The following is a 20,224-nucleotide window of genomic DNA, read 5'->3' as shown; positions in this document are numbered from 1 at the left end:
TATATATTTATATAGATATCTGTATATCTTATATGTATATATTAATATACAAATGAATTAAAAAGAACAGCTTTAAACTTCATTAGCAAAAAAATTTCATTTGGATTACTAGATTGGATAAAATTAACCTAAAATGATCTTTGGAGTTAAAAATGTATTTTAAAAATTAACTCATATCTCTACTTCTCTCTTCCTGGGTACAGATGAGTATACTTAATGATGTCAGCTAAAATTAATTTTTATAAAAAAGATTTTAGGGTTTTTTGTGCAGTAATAAATTTTCTTCAAAACTTTATATCAGGGGCAGCTAGGTGGCATAGTGGATAAAGCACCCTGGAGTCAGGAGTATCTGGATTCAAATCCGATCGCAGACACTTAATTTACCTAGCTGAGAGGCCTTGAGCAAGCCACTGAACCCTGTTTGCCTTGCAAAAACCTAAAAAAAAAAAAACTATATATCATTTGTGTAACACAAAAAACAATATGAGATTATTGAAATTTCAAACTTCAGTAAAAATAATATTTATTTTTAATTCACATATTCTTTAGTGATAGGTATTGTTTCTGTTATGTCTTGGATTGTAAGCTTCAAGAAGATAGACTGAGTGTAACTAACTTTTCACAGTACTTAGCAAATCAATAAATACAGGGAAAATTTAATGAGTATAACTTCTGCTACCAAATTTAGCATAATATCACATGCTAGTGTATTTTATTTTATTTAGAGAAGCTCTAAGCTAAAAGAACATTTGGAAAGAGCATCATTAGTGCTTCTGTTAGCTACAATTTCACAGTAGACATGAATTCCAGAATAAATTTGGGAAATTTGGATGAAGCTGTCATAGAAAAGAGAAAAAATCTCATATATACTTTTATATTTTTAGCTAAAATTTAAACATACAAATAAAAGTGTCAAGATGAATAAGTCAGAGGATCATGCACTCATATGTAATACAAAATGAAAAGAAAGAATAGTAGCACATGTTCATGGTTTATTACTTTGAACAAGACAGATACAGTATAAAAAATTTTAAAATAAAATAGGGCATATCTCAAACATAAAAAGATATACATATTATAAAGTCTAGGATATAAGAGAGTAGTAGATTTAAGACTATGTGATAATTATCAAAAGTTACCAAAGAATTTAGAATTTGATCATTTTTATGGCACTGACTCTCCTCATTTATATGAGAATATAAACCTCACACAGACTTTCTGTCCCAAGGGTCTCCACAATATCATTTTTCCCCAATGAAATAAGCAGCTATTTGATTAAATCAAATAAAAACTGTTTTTGCTTTGGAAATTTATATATATATATATATATTTTTAATATAATATTTCATATATAATTATATATATATATATATATATATATCTGTGTATACACACATATAGTAATAGTCTTCAGCAAGCAAACTAAATATAACATCCCAAAGAATCAAATAGTTGACACTTTGAGTTATAATATTCATTATAACCTCAAATATAACCTAAGGCCTGTATCATAACTCAAAAATGAATGGTTTACCTGGATGACATTTAGCCAAGATTTTCTCAACAATCAAAATATTTTTTGGCATATATTTTCACTGTTTCCCATGACAATATTAGAATTGACTTTGTATCTCAAAGAACCCTCTGTTACTATGCAAGCACTCAGACTAACAAAACATTGAAAATAGAACAAGTTTTACTTCAGCTGAAAAAATTGCAAAGAGATGGACATAAGAGCTATAGACTCAAGACTATTATTTCTTTTCCCTCTTTAATAAGACTTCACCTTTTCTATGAATTAAAATAGTGCCTAGACTAACAGTACTATGCTAAGTGAGGCCCTCTCAAAAGAAGAAAAAAATAATACATTTTCATCTTAATACTACATACTTAATTTTTTTTGCTACTTAATGCAATTAATATACTATCTGTAAGTCACTAAATATCATTGTGAGTGGGATAAAGTCTGAGATGTCTTCAGTAAAATATAGATTGAATTTGATTAACTATGTGCCCCTCCTCCCTTAACAAGGCAAACTTCTGTGATATTGTTGAAGAGTCAACTGACCTCACCTTATCTGTTGATGTCCAGAGAATCATTCAATTCCTAGGGCTAGAGTAGATATGATTTCAGACACAGGGATGTCTCTAGTAAGAGGTAGGAGATAGGCCTGCAGGGCCAGTCATAGTTAAAATACCTGGTTTTAGGCAAAGACCCAGGAAGGATACTCAGAGCTTAAGGTAGGGGTTTCATTAATTGGGACTCCATTAAGATTAATTGGAATTTAGTGAATTGTATTCACTGGAAGTTCTAACCAGGTAAAACAACCATTTTAGATCACAGGACTTTTAATTGATTTTCTCTTATGTCAGATACCAGGATGATGAACAAAAAAGAAATGCTACTGGGTAAATGTAATGTTCTTGGAGCCAAGGAAGCCAATGGGTCAAGGATGTCAGGTGACAGGGATGGGCAGCCGAAGGGGCAACTTCTCAGTATGACTGAGGTTGGACCCCTTTGACTTGATTTCCCCAAAATAACATTTGGATAATATCTCATCTGGAAGAATAAATCTGGCCCAAGACATTTGACTTAACCATGTGACCTGCCTGGACACTGACATTCAATACTTATATCTGTAAAGGAATTTTCCTTTAATGTCCTGGATCTTTATAGTTAGTTACTAAGCAAACTAAAAAGTTTTAGGTGAATTGGATCTAATAGCCAGGGATAGGTTAGGTGTCTGGCTCTGACACCTACATGCTAAGATAGGAATTAAGTTTCCTTAGTTTTTGTGTTAGAGGGCATATTTAGGTAAGACAAGAATGGGAAATTCTTAGGATAATTACAGTTTCAAATTCTAGTTTAAGGAAAGGAATGTGAGTTATATAAGTAAACCAGGAAAAGGAAAACACGGGAATATTTGGGGAAAAAAATCATTTTTGGTTAAGGATGTTTGAGTCATTGTAATGAGAACAAAGGTTAAAATTGTTTTATTTTAAACCAGATGTTGTGTACTTTTAGAACAAAGATGACTGTTGAATGTATATGCTATAACCTTGAGTCAATGTGATCATTCTCATTGGGAGCTTGCTCATGTAGTAAAATACTAATGGAAGTTAAAAGTGTTAAAAGTGAAGTATGTGTGTCAATATGGCTGTAAGGCAAAATGTAAATTGTAATTAGCTCCAGAATCTCATTGTTATGTGATGGAAGACATACATTTTGAACTGAATTAAGATGTTAAGCAGTTTTGTTACCAGAAGACAAGTAGTCACTAGAGCTGGAGAGGACTTTTTGGAACAGATTCAGAGGATGCTGGAGGACACTGGATGCCTCCACGGGAGAAGAGAAGGAGAAGAGAGGAGACACTGAACCAGTTCCATCTCTACCATCTCTCACCTCTGTGTACATTGTTTATCTCTAACTTCCCCTTGACTCTGTAAGGGTGACACCCCTACTTATGCCCTTCTCCTTATGGAAAGGAAGAGGGGAGACAGGGTGAAACTGTTCTCCATTGAGAGAGAAAGAAAGATTAGTGGGTGGCGGTACCCCTGGGTCTGACCTAGATTCTCAGTCCCTGATCAAAGGTGCACTGTGGCACAGGATTCTGATCCAGAGGAGAGAAACACCAGTGGCATATGACTGAGGGTGACTATTGTTTATAACTTGACTGGCCAGGATATTTACCTGGGGAGTAGAATATGTCTGACTATGTCCAGAAGCGGGGTGCATATATTCTGGATTGTACAACTTAGAGATAGGTGGCCTCAGACTCATATGAGATTAATGATGGTACCTGGATCCTTTGTAATGATGCACAAACTGGGCCATTTATTAATGGAAACTGATTGTGAGTTAGTATGGACTTGCAAGGAAAATGCAGAAATGGCCATTTGCAAGAAAAATAATTTAAGGAACATCACTAGGAATATTAGCTATTCTTGGGGTTAATCCAATGGCACAAAATCAGGAATTTAATTTGATCAATTTTGGAGCTGGGAAGACTTTTCTAAAGACTTTGGTATAAAAACTTGCAGTGGAAGGAGGTACAGCAACTTTGGAAATGTACCTATTATCATGATGATGATAATATATAGGGCTTATCTAAAAGGGTCCCTGGGAAGTAAGGAGCTGACCAGGGAGTTGTTATTTAGACTTAAGGACCAACTCAGAAATTTGAAGAAATCTCATCAAAATACAAGAGGAGGGATTGAGTGGGATAAAGTCAGATTTCTTCAGTAAAATACTATAGATTGAATTTGGTTAACTATCTGCCCCTCCCACCTTGACAAAGCATAGGATATTGTTGAAGAGTCAACTGGCCTCACCTTATCTGTTGATGTCCTGAGAATCATTCAATTCCTAGGGCTAAAGAGATAATCTGGTTTCCTTTGAATTTTATGTTCTTTTCCCTAGATTGTAAAACCACATTCCTCACTAAGGAGGGTGGGTCAGTGGGAGGTGGGAATCCAGTTAAGATAAATGTAATTCTTGGGCCTTTTGCTTTTGCCTCAATCTCTCTGATTGTGGCCCATTCCTTGAGAAATGAATAAAGCTTTCTCTTCATACCTTGAGAGATCTCTGAAATTTATTTAAGTAACATTTGTCCCACACAATTGCATTCAACATATAAAAACACATTTATTTGGCATGTACTTTAAAAGTCAAGTACTTACCTTAGCTATCTGGACACACCAATTAAGCAGGAGTTGGGAGCCAATATTATCCTTATGCTCATGAACATAATCCAGTAGGCAGCCATGGGGCATTAGTTGAGTAACCAGCTGAATGGTTGGGCTCAGACAGACACCCAGTAATCGTACCAAGTGTGGGTGATCCATACTTGCCATAATCAAAGCTTCCTATAAAAAATAAACACAATTCTATATATCAATTAAGTGCTTATTAATTAAAGGTCCAAAATTATACTACTCTAATAATTTTGCAATTTATAAGCTCCACTAACAAGACATTGGTATAATTATTTTAAGATAAAATTTAAAAAAATTGAGATTAGCATTATCATATTTATAATTAACTGATATGGAGAATATGAGTAATTAACAGACTTGTAAAGCAATTATAACTATTTAAAGATGTAATGAAATGCCATTGATGGCAGTAGGCTTCTTTTTTCCTTAGAGGTCTTCACTAAAAAATAGGATAGCCCTTTGAGGAGAAGATTATAAGGAGGATTTTTGGATACTTGATGTCTTCTCAGGTCTCTGACAAGTCTGAGATTCTGTGATTCTGTTATTGTGAAAAGAGTTACCACTCTCTCCTCATCCTTTAACTGAACAGTTTTCTGGGTCTTATCTTTACTACGTTAGTCAAAGAATCAGAGAGCAAATAATAGAAGTTTGGATTTTTATTTCTATTAAGGAAATGATTTATGAAAGTATAGCCATTTGCAAATTCAATAGATGAGCCTATGTCTCACAACATCTGGGGTCAGTATGTGTCCTGAGGTAACTGTTGCTTCTTGTAAATATAGTGTAATCCCAATAATCTAGGTGCAGTCCTAAACTATCAAAGCAGGCATTTTGTCTTCAGGGGATGCTGGTCTAGTTTTTCTAGTGAAAAGTTTATATCTATTATTCTTAGGCTTCACTTACACAAAGAATTATAGTTAATACATAGTAATAATAATAATAATAATAATCTGGAAAAATGTATCTAATGCCATTTTTAAAGATAGCAAAAAAATTCCATAAATTGAATTAAATGTATTTTAATACTCATCAATAATTCTTTTATACTAAAATCTTCCAGTGACCCAGTGTGCCATGACAATAAGTTCTTAAAAGTCTAAGAGCCAGGGGCCAGCTAGATGAATCAGTGGATAGAGCACTGGACCTAGAGTCAGGAGGACCAGAGTTCATTCAAATATAGCCTCAGATACCTAATGATTAGCTGTGTGACTTTGGGCAAGCCACTTAACCCCATTGCCTTAAAAGAAATAATAATAAATTTAAATTTAAAAAAAAGTTTAAAAGCCTCTGGTACATTCTTTTCAACAAACAGGCAGGTCACTCACTGAGTACTTTATGATATTGATGATCTGCCAACTCAACTTTCCATCTTCAATTAGGAACTAGAATGAGCATCTCAGGATGAGTTGATCACTTTTAATCTCATCACCATGCCTTTGAATCAGTTTTGTATATTTAGCACCTTCCCAAAACTCTCAGTCCCCTTTACCCTCTGATTGGAGGAAGGGAGGAAGGGTATGAATTCAACCTCACCTAAAGGTTCCCTTTATGAAAGAAAATGAAGTAGTTTACTCTACTTTGAAACTTTAACTCTGTTTGGTTTCAACTTCCGGGAATAAGATGCCTACCTGCTTCCACCTCACCTTTTCAGTTCAGATTTATGCTTTTTTTTTTAACCTCATTAGACTGTGATCTTCCTGAGAGGCAGGGACTCTTTTCTTTTTTTATGAACCCCTATAATTACCTATAGTTGACTAATAAATATTTATTTAATTGAACCAAATAGAGAATGAAACTATGAATCATTAATATAGAGAACTCCCATATGAAGAAATTTCCTCTATTAATGCAGGGTGTTATTTTTCAACAATTTATCATCAAAGAAGAGGAGAGAGAGAGAGAGAGAGAGAGAGAGAGAGAGAGAGAGAGAGAGAGAGAGAAGAAAGAAGAGGATGACAACCAGGGAGTTACTTAGGCAAATAATGGGTTAAGTAATTTACATGGATCATATAGATAATATTTTCTGTGATAGGATTCATACCTATTCTATGACATATCATTCCATGGTGTCTGTACTTCAATGACAGAATCTGATTAAAAGTCTAAATTTTCTATTACACTTGGAAATTGAATCACAAATTTGAATATACACCTCTTTTTGGAAGAAACTACTACTTAAAAATGGAAAAAGAAAAAGTAAAACAAGAGTTTGAATCTTTCAGAAAAATATAACTAACAGAAATGTTGTCTAAAGAGGCAGGATAGCATAATGGACAGATGGCCTGCTTTGGGTTTTGTTTTGGATATATATATATATATATATATATATATATATATATATATATATATGTATATATATATATATATATATATATATATATATATATATTTATATATGTCACCAAATCTCTCAGTGTCCAAGCAACTATAAGTTATAGATAAGTTTCTACACCAGGTGTTCCCTATACAAATTGAGATAAAATCATCATGTGAAATCTAAATTTTAGACAAATGTCAGTTATAACAAGGTAATACACTGTCTGAGCTCTCTTTCTCTACAAATAAGGGAATATTTAAAATATGGACATCAATATATGCTACTTTCTAGCTTGGGTTTTTCTACTTTGTGTTTTAGTAATTATCTGAAACAATAAAAAGATGGTAATTAAAGGTTGGCATGCAAGCAAAGAAAGGAATAATTTTCTTGAAATTCTTATTAGATTATACTACCATTCTTTATTTGAGAATGTGACCACAAATACAAATCAATGATAAAATACATTAAACTAGTCTCTGTACACCTAAACAAATACTTTTATACCCATAAATGTTTGTCAGACTTCTGCTTAGATTAAATTTCTACTAATAATGACCATAATTCCATTTGTTTCTCTAGTGTTTTGAGGTTCCTAGAAGTGAAAATTTCTCTATTATTCACAGAATAAGTATCATGATTCATCATTTTACAGGAAAACCAAGACTCGATGATGGCTTACCTACATGAATGATATCAATCATTTTTATATTAAAATTACAGTTTCATCAGAACTCAGTTCTATGGAAATGTGATCCAGTTAATAAGAATTCAGCACCACCCCCATGAAAGGCAATAGCTGAATGAATCAGTTTGGATTGTGCATCTGGATCTTGGGAGCCACTAAAACCCAACAAGACTGCTAACAGGTAAACTGCCATAACACCTGACATCCTTTCAGGGGTGGCAAAGGGAAACATTTCTCTCTGATTTACTGAGTGTAGGGTTTTGTTGAGATGATTTTTTTTTCTGAGATGGGGAGAAATTGAGAATGAGGTGAAAAAGGCCATTCTGAAACTATTTTGGCTTGCTCTTACAGAATAAAATAACTATATTTCTTGCAACTTTAAGGCTGATGAGACAGATAATTCCACTCTAAATACTCATTTGGAAAAGTTTGTATTGGAGGAATAAGAAAAAGTCTCATGGAAGTTCTTAAAAATATCTATTAGAAAGTCCTGGCAGAGAGACTGAATTTGTATTAAAGAAAATTGCTCATCACACTACAAAGAGTATTTGAAACCAAATTGCAGAGTATTTGCATAATAGTTCTCTTTTTTGAGAAAGAAAAGATGAACAAGACACTAATTGTAGGTTTTATTTTTTCATAAAGGAAATAGCAGATGGCCACAATTTGTGTGTGTGTGTGTGTGTGTGTGTGTGTGTGTGTGTATTTATATGTATGTGTATGTATGTATGTGTGGTGGGGGTATGTAAAGAAAAAAAGCAATGAAGATTCATTCAGTCAGATGAGTGGGATGGAGAAGGGAAGGAAAAGAATCTAATGATTTAAGTGAGGGGAATTTGGTTTCAGTAAATTCCTGCATGTTAAAATTAATATAGTGTTCTGTTACCTAGCTCTATAAGGGGCTTCATAGATGCAATTTTAGATTCTTTTTCTGCTGTCAATAGAAAATGATACTGAGGGCCAGCAGAATAAATATATGTTGACAGGTGTATTATCCATTTCTTGGAGACAAAATTAGTGTCCCTCTCTCTCTTGCTCTCTCCCATTCTTGCTCTGTTCTCTTTATATTATTCCTCTTAAAGTTCAATTAAAGAAATTCTTTTTTTAATCATTGGTGGTAACAGACATTGAGGGAAACAGAAATACCACGCACCCTGCCATACACACACCCCAAAACAAACAAAAAAGCCCTGCAAAACAGGGTGACTTTTCTTCATAATGAAGACTAGTAAGAATAAGGACATTTCTTTTAAAGCTATTAAGGGACAGGGCATAGATAAAAAGCTCTGAAGCATGTGTCCCATTAGACTTTGACCATATGCTATTTATATCTCTACTTCAGTCTGAAGAGAAGACATTTCTGTACATTAATACAGGTAAGCAATGTCATCTATCACACTCAGGTATCATTTTACCAAGTCTTCAAAGTTTATATCTGATCTACTTATGCTTGTTTTTTTCAATATATCTCGACAGTGGGTTTTTCAAAAAAAATATATACTCAGAGAAATTTTATGGGTAATTCTGTGAAAAATTGGGTTATCATCAGTCACTTTGACCATGTTTCATAATGTCTTTGGACTATTAATCTTGCATCCTCCAGTTTAAAATGAGAAGAAATCAGATTGTAGTAGGAATGGAAAGAAGTAAAAACAAAGAGGGAGAAAGTAAAAGGGAAAACAGACGATGTAACCTAGCAAAATATCAAGTATCTAAAATAAATTCTGTTGCTTTAGATACTGCTGAAAAAGTTAGTAAGATATGATTTGGCTTTATATAGAAGATTCAGATTCCCTACTTCTGGGAGCCAAGATGATGGAGCAAGCTATAAATCATCATAACTCTCCTATATTGACCTCCAAACAACCATAAAATAGCACCCTGAAACAAATTATTAAACAACAGAACTAGTAAAAAGGAAGTTTAAATCAATCTTTTAGCCCAAGAAACTAGGATGATTGGCAGAAAAAGTCTGTCTCACTCAGGGAAAAGGGAAGCATAGCCCAGGACAGCAAACATCTTGGCAAAGCCAGAATTAAGCCCCACCTAAGTAAACCAGCAAGAGATCCTGAGCTTCAGTGTGGTGGGGTGACTTCAGCCTGGTGATCTCCCAAGTACTATAACATGGCCCTGAGCAAACTGGTAAACCAGCAACCTCCAGATACCAGATCTCCAAGTGCTTCAGTGTAGCCCCAGGGAAATGCAGGAAATACCCCACCAGACTCAGTATACCCTAGTTACCACCACTATGACCCCAGCTCAACATGAGGTAAGCAACCAGATCATAGGGCATTCAGCAGTGCCAGACATGCTCTATGCCACCCATTCTGTGCAGCATCAAACACAAGAGAGTTCCCCATGGACCTTAGTAGCATCAGTGCAACACTAGTTAAACAGTCAGCACCTGCAGACCTTGGCACAAAGAAGCCTAAAATTGTGTCCCTTCTTCCTAGGTATAGAACTCCAGCTTAAAAGAAGGAAAAAAATCCAAAAAAGATGAACAAAAAATAGTGATAGAAAAGATCAAGATACAGGCTCAGAAAAGGATAATATCAAAAGGCTTGAGATGGCTAGGTGGCACAGTGGATAGAACACTGGCCCTGGAGTCAGGAGTCCCTGAGTTCAAATCCAGCCATGGACATTTAATAATTACCTAGCTGTGTGGCCTTGGGCAAGCCATTTAACACTATTTACCTTGCAAAAACCTAAAAAATATATATCAAAAGACATAAGCAAAACCCCAAACAAAAAAATGAGAAATGGTTTCAAGTCCATTAAAAAAAACTCCTGGAAGAACTCAAAAAGGATTTTAAAAATCCCATAAGAGAAGAAGGAAAAAAGTAGAAAAGAAATCAGAATAAGACTATTATGAGAAAAGAAAACAACTACTTAAAAAGTACATTTAGTCATAGTAAAATGGAAAAGGAAGTACTAAAACTGAGTAAAACAAAAAGTGAGAATTAGATTAAGTGGAAAGTGGTTGGTTCTTGTCCTTCCTTATCTAAGAAGACCAAGATGACATAGCAATGAGATCAATACAATGGCTCTATAGACCTTCAATTTGCTAGTTAAGCTAATACCTCTTCTCTCCCACACTCTCTTTCAAAGCCTCCCAAATCCTAAACTAGCTCTAGCAGTGAGAGTGTCAATCTCATTATCAATGTGTAGATCCTTGAAAAATACACTGCCAATGTAAGTGAACTTGTCCAAAGATCTCAAAACTTCTCCATTTGCTGTAATTGATGGCTCCATATATGGATGGTGTAATGCTGGTTGATGGAGCACCTGGGTTTTCTTGGTGTTACTTGTTAGTTCAAAGTTAGCGCAAGCAATAGAGAATCAATTCATACTTTACTGCAACTCAAGTTGCATCAAGCCATCTGCAAACAGATCGCCCATCCACATTCCCTACATTTTGATCTTGGCTTGTAGTTTTTCAAGTTGAATAATTTACCAGCAGGGAAGTAGCTGACCTTGATGCCCTGTTTATCCTCAGTGAAGATGTTTGGTAGCATGACTGAAAGCATCATCCTAAAAAGCATAGGAGCAAGGACACAACTTTATTTCTCTCCGTTGATGATAGGGAAATCACAAGAGCATCATTTCTGTCTAGAATCCAGTCAAACACACTGTCATGAAAATGATGTGCAATACTGATGAACCTCTCTGTGTAACCACATTTTTATGTAATTTTTCATAAGCCTTCATGACTGATAGTACCAAGGACTTTGTACAGACCTCTGTTCTGCTCCAGACATTTTTTACTGGAGTTTTGGACAGCAAACATCATATCCCTGTTCCTGAACCCTTTATGGTCTTTATGAATCCACACTAGGAGGTGACCATATTCCAGGTGAAGGATCAGACTATTAAGGCGGATTCTGGCAAGAATATTTCCAGCACTGACTAAAAAAGAAACATCCCCATGATTGTCACAGGACAATCCCCTTTACCTTTATAGAGATGGATGATGGAGGTATCCTTGGATTCCTGGGAAATTATCTCTTCCTGCCACATAACTTGGAAAATTTCAGTCAGCTTTTGGATGAGCATTGGTTCCCCATCTTGTACATCTCACTTGGGATAGAATCAGCACCAGGTACTTCACCAAATGAAAGGATCCTATTGGCATTAAAAATCTCTTCTTCATTTGGGGTTTCACCTTGGGACAGAATGACGTCAACTTTAGGTAAATGGTTCAATGGCTTCTACATTGATTGATGACAGTCTGTTAAGAACACTATAGAAGTGTTCAGCCCATATCTCTAGGATCTTTTCCCTATTACTAATCAATGTGGCTCATTACTCTGAGTAGTTGATATGCATTATATGTCTTTGGCCTATAAATAGTTTTCAGGACATTTTAAAAGCACTTTGGATTGTTACTATGCATGTTTAACAGAATTTCATCAGCCTTCTTACTGAACCAAGAATCCTGAATCTCTCCATGCTTTACCTGTATTTTACTTTTGAAGAAATTGAAAACTGCCTTCTTAAAATGGATGACCTATCCTAGTGATAAACTCTGTAGAGTTCTCTTTTTTCAGTTAGTGGGTTCTGTATTTCCTCATTATTTTTGTCAAACTAGTCTTAATGTTTGTTAGTATTCTGACACAGAGGAGCAAATGCAATGCTGTATACCAGATCTCTGAAAGTTGCCCACTCTTCTGCTCTACTGTTGCCAACTGTGTTGGCTTAGTTTTCCTTCCCAGTTAGCAACAAACTGTTTTATCTCAGAGAGGCACTCTAATCTCTTGTCATTCATTCTTCTAGTAGTCACTTTGCCTTGGGGTCATCCCTTTGGTGCAATGTGAATATTTAGCTTAGAGAGGATGAGTCTGCAATCAGTCCAGCACTCTGCATCATACATTGTCTTTATTACATCCTCATATTATCTGTCTTTTCTCCTTACAATCACATAGACTATTAGATGCCAATGTTTGCTGTGAGGGTGCATCCAGGAAGTTTTATTGAATTTAGATAAATTAAAAGTGTTTATGATGAGAAGTTCATGAGATGTACAAGTCAGGTAGTTGTGATGAGAAGTTCATGAGATGTAAAAGTCTTCTGACCACTGCTGTTGCTATGTCCAACTCCTTTTGACTTTATCAGGATTGATCATGGTGGATGCATAGGCACTGAAGAAGGTGGCTTGGCATTTTCCTGCAAGTGATAATCTCATTCTCATAAATCTATCATTCACAACTTTTGGTAGCATTCAAGCTTGTTGACTAGATTAGTTTTGATGGCAAAACCTACCCCAGCTTCACATTCTGGAGTCATTTCAGAAAAATAAGTCTCCAGATTCTATTTCAGTAAGCTGACTTTCATTTCCTGGCCTTGTTTCACTCAAGATTGCTATTTGGATATGATATCTGCTGAGTTCTCTTGCAACATGAACTATTTATCTTTTAGGTCTATTGCATCTTGGGTTATCTATGAGGGTGCACACATTCCATTCACCTATGGTGAGTAGAATCTTCTTTAAAGAAGTTTTTGTGTAATTTTTTTTTGTTTCAACTGCAGGATTCCTACCTCCTGTGTTAATCATGTCAGAGATGAGTAAGCAGACAATGTTTTTTTTAAAGATTTTATTTATTTTGAGTTTTACAATTTTTTTTCCCTATTCTTGCTTCCCTTCCCACCCCCCCCCCCACAGAAGGCTGTTAGTCTTTACATTGTTTCCATGGTATACATTGATCTAAGTTGAATGTGATGAGAGAAAAATCATATCCTTAAGGAAGAAAAATAAAGTATAAGAGATAGCAAAATTACATAGTAAGAAAAAGTTTTTTTTTCAAAATTGAAAGTAATAGTCTTTGGTCTTTGTTCAAACTCCAAAATTCTCTCTCCGGATACAGATGGTTTTCTCCATCACAGATAGCCCAAAATTGTCCCTGATTGTTGCACTGATAGAATGAGCAAGTCCATCAAGGTTGATCCACCCCCATGTTGTTGTTAGGTTGCACAGTGTTTTTCTGGTTCTGCTCATCTTGCTCAACATCAGTTCAAGCAAATCCTTCCATGCTTCCCTGAATTCCCATCCCTCCTGGTTTCTAGTAGAACAATAGGGTTCCATGACATGCATATACCACAGTTTGTTAACCCAATTGAAGGACATTCACTTAATTTCCAATTCTTTTCCACCACAAATAGGACTGCTATGAATAAAGTAGACAATTTTTAATGGCACTTTTCTAGCCCCTTCCTCATACCCTGAGGTGATTAGTGCAATCCTTAAAAGGATCCTTAGACACCCAGGGACTGCTGAACCCCACTGCTGCTTCCAGTAAGGAAACACCCTGTGGCCAGGGATGCCTGTGTGCAGGCTTTGTGACTACAGTTCCCAGTGTATCTGCACCTGTTGCTTCATGTAATATGGATGATGACTTTTGATTCATGAGTAAATTGGATTTAAGTGAGGTTGAATTACACAAACATTATTGTCTAGTGACAAAGTAGAGTCAAAACAACAGGTGATGGCTCCAGATACACTAGATGACTTTGGCATCTTTAATGTCTTACAAAGTTGTAAGCACTCCATAGCACCTGCTGCAGCTGCCTTCATGACCATTGGAACAGATTGCTCTCAACCGCTCATTCTACCACTGCAAGACTTTCCATACTTGAAGTAGACACCTCACCTAACTCACTTATGGGCTTGAGACCCATCAGTTCCCTTCAACCTGGTTTAGCCTGTCTCTCAAAATGATTTACCAGGGTGTAACCATTGTGCATGTTACAATCTCTTGGAGCCACCAATGAGAGTTAAGTGGTTAAGATGCATATCAAAGTTGGAAAGTTAAACTAAAAAGGACTCAGCAGCTCCCACACCAGAGGTACTAGTCTTCCTTGAATACATCCTATACCCCAACAAGTATAAGCTAATGACTGTATAAGAAACCAAGAATCAATCAAGCAAAGCCAAAAGAATTAAAAAATAGAATGTAAAATACCTCATGAGAAAAAGAACTGACCTGGAAAATAAATCCAGGAGAGACAATATCAGAATCATTGAACTACCTGAAAGCCATAATCAAAAGAAGAACCTGGATAGCATCTTTCAAGAAATTATGAAAGAAAACTGACCAGATATCCTGGAACTAGAAGGCAAAACAGACTTTGAAAGAATTCACCACCTATCATATCTATGTACAATGCTAACCTGACTATTCACAGCTGAGGGGAGTGGGAACAAGGATAGAAGGAACATCTATAACTTAAAAATAAAAATGTGCATATGGATGAAAATAAATAAATGAATTAAAAAAATAAGAATTCACTGATCATCTAAGAAAAGAGATCCCCCAAATAAAAACTCCAAGCAACATTATAAAGCTTTAAAATATTAACCGAATTACAGGACTGTCAGGTCAAGAAATAAATGCTGCAAGTGTCCAGAAAAAAACAATTCAAATATCAGGGAACCACAATTAGGATTACATAGGATTTAGCAGTTGCAACATAAAAGGATCAGAGGTCATGAAGCATGATATTCCAGAAGGCAAGTTATTTATTGTAGTTAGAACTACAATAAAGAATCACTTACCTAGTGAAATTAAGGATCAAATGTAGAAAGGTAAAATATTAAATTGGATTATAATGAAAAAAAATTCATTCAACCAAGTGCATTGGAAAGACAGATTAAAAATTAATTGGAAATGAAATAACTTAATCCTAAGGAATAAGTGGCACATAAAACAAATCATGGAAAGAATCAATAATTTAATTAAAGAAAATGACAACAGGGGCAGCTAAGTGGGACAATGGATAGAGTACTGGTCCTGGAGTCTGTAGGACCTGAGTTCAAATCCTGCCTCAGACACTTATAATTGCCTAGCTGTGTCACTTAACCCCATTGCCTTAAATAAAAAGAAAAGAAAAGAAAATTCTTACATCAATGAAATAGAAAAAAAGAGCAGATCAATGAATTGGGCATGCAGCTTAAAAAAATAAACTACAAAAAAAGAACAAATTAAATATTCCCAAATGAGCATCAAATTGGAAATCCTGAAAATCAAAAGTGAGAGTAATAAAACTTAATGGAAAACATATTTAGGGGGGCAGCTAGGTTGTGCAGTGGATAGAGCACCAGTCCTGGAGTCAGGAGGACCTGACATTTAATAATTATCTAGCTGTGTGACCTTGGGCAAGTCACTTAACCCCATTGCCTTGCAAAAAGAAAAAGCTCTCTAAGAAAAAATTCCCAATGTCCAATGGGTTGACAAGCAAATTCTAACAAACATTTAAATAATAATTAATTACAATTCCATATACTATTTGGAAAAATAGGTGGAATGGGTAGAAAAATAGATGAAGAAGAAGTTCTACCAAATTCCTTTTATGACATAAATAAGGTACTGATACCTAGACTGGGAAAAGTTAAAACAGAAAAAGAAAAATATAAGCCAATTTATGTTATGAATATAAATACAAAAATTTTGAACAATCTACTAGCCAGGAATATAAACTATAATCAGGTGGAATTTATAGCAGGAATGCAGGGTTAGTTCACTATTAGGAAAATCATCAACATAATTAATTGACCACATCAATATCAAATTAACAGAAATTAAAGGATTATCTCAATAGATGTTTAAAAAGCTTTGACAAATTACAGTACCCATTCCTAATAAAAACAATAAAGAACATAGGAATAAAGGGAGTGTTTCATGAAATGAAAAGTAGTGTCTATCCAAAACTATCAGTAAACATTATTTGTAGTGGGGTTTAAGCCAAAAGTATTCCCAGTAAGATCAGGATTGAAACAAGGATACCTACTATCACCCCTATTATTCAGTACTCTACTAGAAATGTTAGCTATAGCAATAGGTTAAGAAAAAGAAATAGAAGGAATTTGAATAGGCAATCAGGAAACAAAGCTATCACTCTGCAGGTGATATGATGATATACTTAGTAAATCAACTAAAAAAAACCTACTTGAAATAATTAATTTTAGCAAAGAAATAGGATGTAAAGTAAATCCATAAATTCATTAGCATTTATCACCAACAAAATCCAGCAGCAAGGGATAGAGAAATTTCATTTAAAATAACAGTAAACAATATAAAACATTTGGGAGTCTGCCTGCCAAAACAAACTCAAGGACCGCATGAGCACAATTAAAAAACACTTTTTACACAAATAAAGTCAGATAAAAACAATTGGGAAAATATCAATTGCTCATGAGTAGGCCAAGCTCATATTAAAATTAAAATTAAAAATGACAATTCTATGTAAATTAATTTAATTATTCAGTGCTATGTCAAATTACCAAAAAAAATCACTTTTGATTAAAGAACAACAAATTAAAATAGCTAATAAGGTAAAAAAGGGGGGGATTATAAATGTTGGAGAGGATGTAGAAAAATTGGGATTCACCATTGTTGAAGTAGTGACCGGATTCAATCATTTTGTAAACAATTAGAACAATGCCCAAAGTGACACCAAATTGAGCCAGAAAAAATTATAACAATATTCATCTGGAAAAAACAAAAGTTCAATAATACCTAGGAAATTATTAAAAAAAAAAAACAAAGTAAGGTGGTCTAGTCATATAAGATATCAAAGAAAATTCTATAAGGTAGTAATCAGCAAAACTATCTGCTACTGGCTAAGAAAAGGAGTAGTAGATCAGTGGAACAGATTAGGTATACAACACATAGTAGTCAATGAGCATAATAAGCTAATCTTTGATAAACTTAGCCTTTGGGATAAGAAATCAATAGGAAATATACCAAGTATAAATGAGCATCTTAAACCATAAAAAAAAAAATAGGGTCAAAATGGGTACTTGATTTAAACATAAAGGATGATACCATAAGCAAATTAAAGATCAAGGAATAATCTATCAGTCAGATCTTTGGAGAAGGGAAGAATTTATAACCAATCAAGAGAAAGCATTACAAAATATAAAATCAATAATTTTGATTATATTAAATTAAAATACTTTAGCACAACAAAATCAATGAAATCAAGATTAGAAGGAATGTAGAAAGCTGAGAAACAATTCTTAAGCAAAACCTCTGATGAAGTTCTTATTTCTAAAATATAAAGAAAACTGAGTCCAATGTATAAGTACACAAGCTATCCTCCAGTTGATAAATGATGAAAGGATATGAACAGATAGTTTTCATATGAAATTAAAACTATATTTAGCCACATGAAGAAGTATTCTAAAACACTCATGATTAGAGAAATACACATTTAAACTACCCTGAGGTACCATCTCACATCTATCAGATTGGTTAATATGACAAAAAAAGGAAAATGTCAAATGTTGGAGAAGATAAAGGAAAACTGGGACACATGCAGTATTGGTGAAGTTGTAGACACCAATGATCCAACTATTCTGAAGAGCAATTTGGATCTATGCCCAAAGAGCAAGCAAATTGTGCATACCCTTTGATCCAGCAATACCACAATATGTAAGGTATATATCTCAAAAAGATAAGAAAAGAGGAGAAAGGACCTACATGTGCAAAAATATTTATAGCTGCCCTTTACATGATGACAAAATATTGGATATTGAGAGGATGCTCATCAATTAGGGAAATGACTGAACGGGTGGTACTATTCTGAATGGAATGGAATATTAAAATTTCAGAGAAATCTGGAAAGACATGTATGAACCAATGCAAAGTGAAATGAGCATTATCAGGAGAACATTGTACACAGATTCATCAATACTATGTGATGATCAATTATGAATAACCCAGGTTTTCTTAGCAATACAAAATTCCAAGACAAGTAGAAAGGACTCTGAAAGAAAATGTTATCCACATCCAGCTATGGACTCTGAATGCAGAGTGAAATATAATTTTATTTTTCATTTGCTTTAGTCTTTTTTATAGTTGCTTTCCTTTTAAACACAGCTTTCACAATTGTAATTAATGTGGAAAAAAGTTTTATATGATAGTGCATGTATAACCTACATCCAATTGCCTATTAGTTTAGGAAATGGGCAGGGGAGAGAGGAAGAAAAATTTGGAACTCAAAATCTTGTAAAAATTAATGCTACTGGGGCAGCTAGTGGTGTAGCAGATAGAACACTGACCCTGGGGTCAGGAGGACCTGAGTTCAAATCCAGCCTCAGACACTTAATACTTGCATATCTATGTAACCTTAGGCAAGTCACTTAACTTCATTGCCTTGCAAAAATAAAATAAAAATAAAAGTCAGGATTGGAGGTGTTGTTAATTAATCCAATCATTCTGGAAAACAGTATGGAACTATGCCCAAAGAGCAAAGAAACTCATCATACCTTTTGACCCAGCAATAATAATACTAGGTCTATAACCAAAAGAAATAAGAAATGAGAAAAGTCTCATATGATCCAATATATTTGTAGTAGTTCTTTTTTGTAGTGGCAAAGAATTGGAAATTAAGGGGTGCTCAACAATTAGAGAATGGATGAACCAGTTATGGTATATATGAATGTTTCTGAGTATTATTGTTCTATAAGAAACCATGAATGGTGGAACTTTAGAGCAACATGGAAAGAACTAAACAAAACGATGTTGAACAAAGGTAGCAGAACTAAGAGAGCACTGTACACATTAGCATTAACTGTGATGGACCCAATCCTCTCAGTAGTTCAGAGAACTAGGACAGTCCTGGGAGGATTGTTATGGACAATGCCATTCATTACAGTTTAAAAAAAAAACTCTCAGAAAAGCACAGAATTTGAATGAACATCAAGTTCATTTTAAAAAAAATTTCTCTGTTTTTCCTTCCTATCCCATGATTTTCTTTTCGTTTCCTTTAGTTCTTATTTCTCATTCACAAAATGACTATAAGGAAACATGTTAAACACAAATGTTAAACAATCACTAGACTGTTCACCACTAAGGAAAGGTGGGGGAAGGGGAGATGGAAGAAAATGATGTAACTTATAAAAATGCAAGTGGATGAATGTTGAAAAACTTTCATAATATGTTATTGAAAAAAATAAAATAAAATTTAAAAAATAAATAAAATGCTAAAAATTGTCTCGACATGTATTGGAAAAATAAAATACTATTTAAAAAGAGAAAAAGATGATTCTGGTTCTAGTCTAGGTCTTCTCTTTAGCACTAGTACAAATTCATTTATCCAATAAGCAAAGTGGAATTATTTAGCAAAATGAATCTTTTCATTCCTCACCCCTACAAACTGAAAAGGTTATAGAAGGGGAAGAAAAAAAGGAGGAAAAAGGGATAAAAAGGGAAAAGAACTAGAATAGGAGGACAATAAAGGAGAAAAACAATAAGGAAATGAACGAAAGGAAAAATAAAAAATAAAATGGAATTATAAGAAACAAAAGAAGATAAAAAGAAATGAAGGAGAAATTTAATACATAGAATTTTATAGTGGTTAAGAATTCAGAGTTCACCTACTTCAAGCTGTTCCTAAACAAATTTACACTAACAAAATTACTCCTAATAATATGATGAAATAAAAATGGTGGAATCTAACTACTGAGGTTGTCCCTTTCACTTTCTGATAGTTTTAAATTTTAAGAATTA

General features: G+C 34.3%; 1 protein-coding gene across 4 annotated transcripts in view; it reads right to left on the bottom strand.

The window, feature by feature from the left end:
• ERBB4 (erb-b2 receptor tyrosine kinase 4) overlaps positions 1–20,224 on the bottom strand; it is a 1,472,307-nt gene that overhangs the window by 216,283 nt on the left and 1,235,800 nt on the right. For all 4 annotated transcript variants that reach the window (XM_074191455.1, XM_074191456.1, XM_074191457.1 and 1 more), the window contains one exon: positions 4,681–4,866. In XM_074191455.1, coding sequence (XP_074047556.1) covers positions 4,681–4,866 — 186 coding nt within the window. The remainder of the gene's footprint in view (positions 1–4,680; positions 4,867–20,224) is intronic.

This window comes from Macrotis lagotis, chromosome 6, assembly GCF_037893015.1.
Source record: "Macrotis lagotis isolate mMagLag1 chromosome 6, bilby.v1.9.chrom.fasta, whole genome shotgun sequence".
Lineage (NCBI taxonomy): Eukaryota > Metazoa > Chordata > Mammalia > Peramelemorphia > Peramelidae > Macrotis > Macrotis lagotis.
This window is presented reverse-complemented; position numbering and strand designations above follow the sequence as displayed.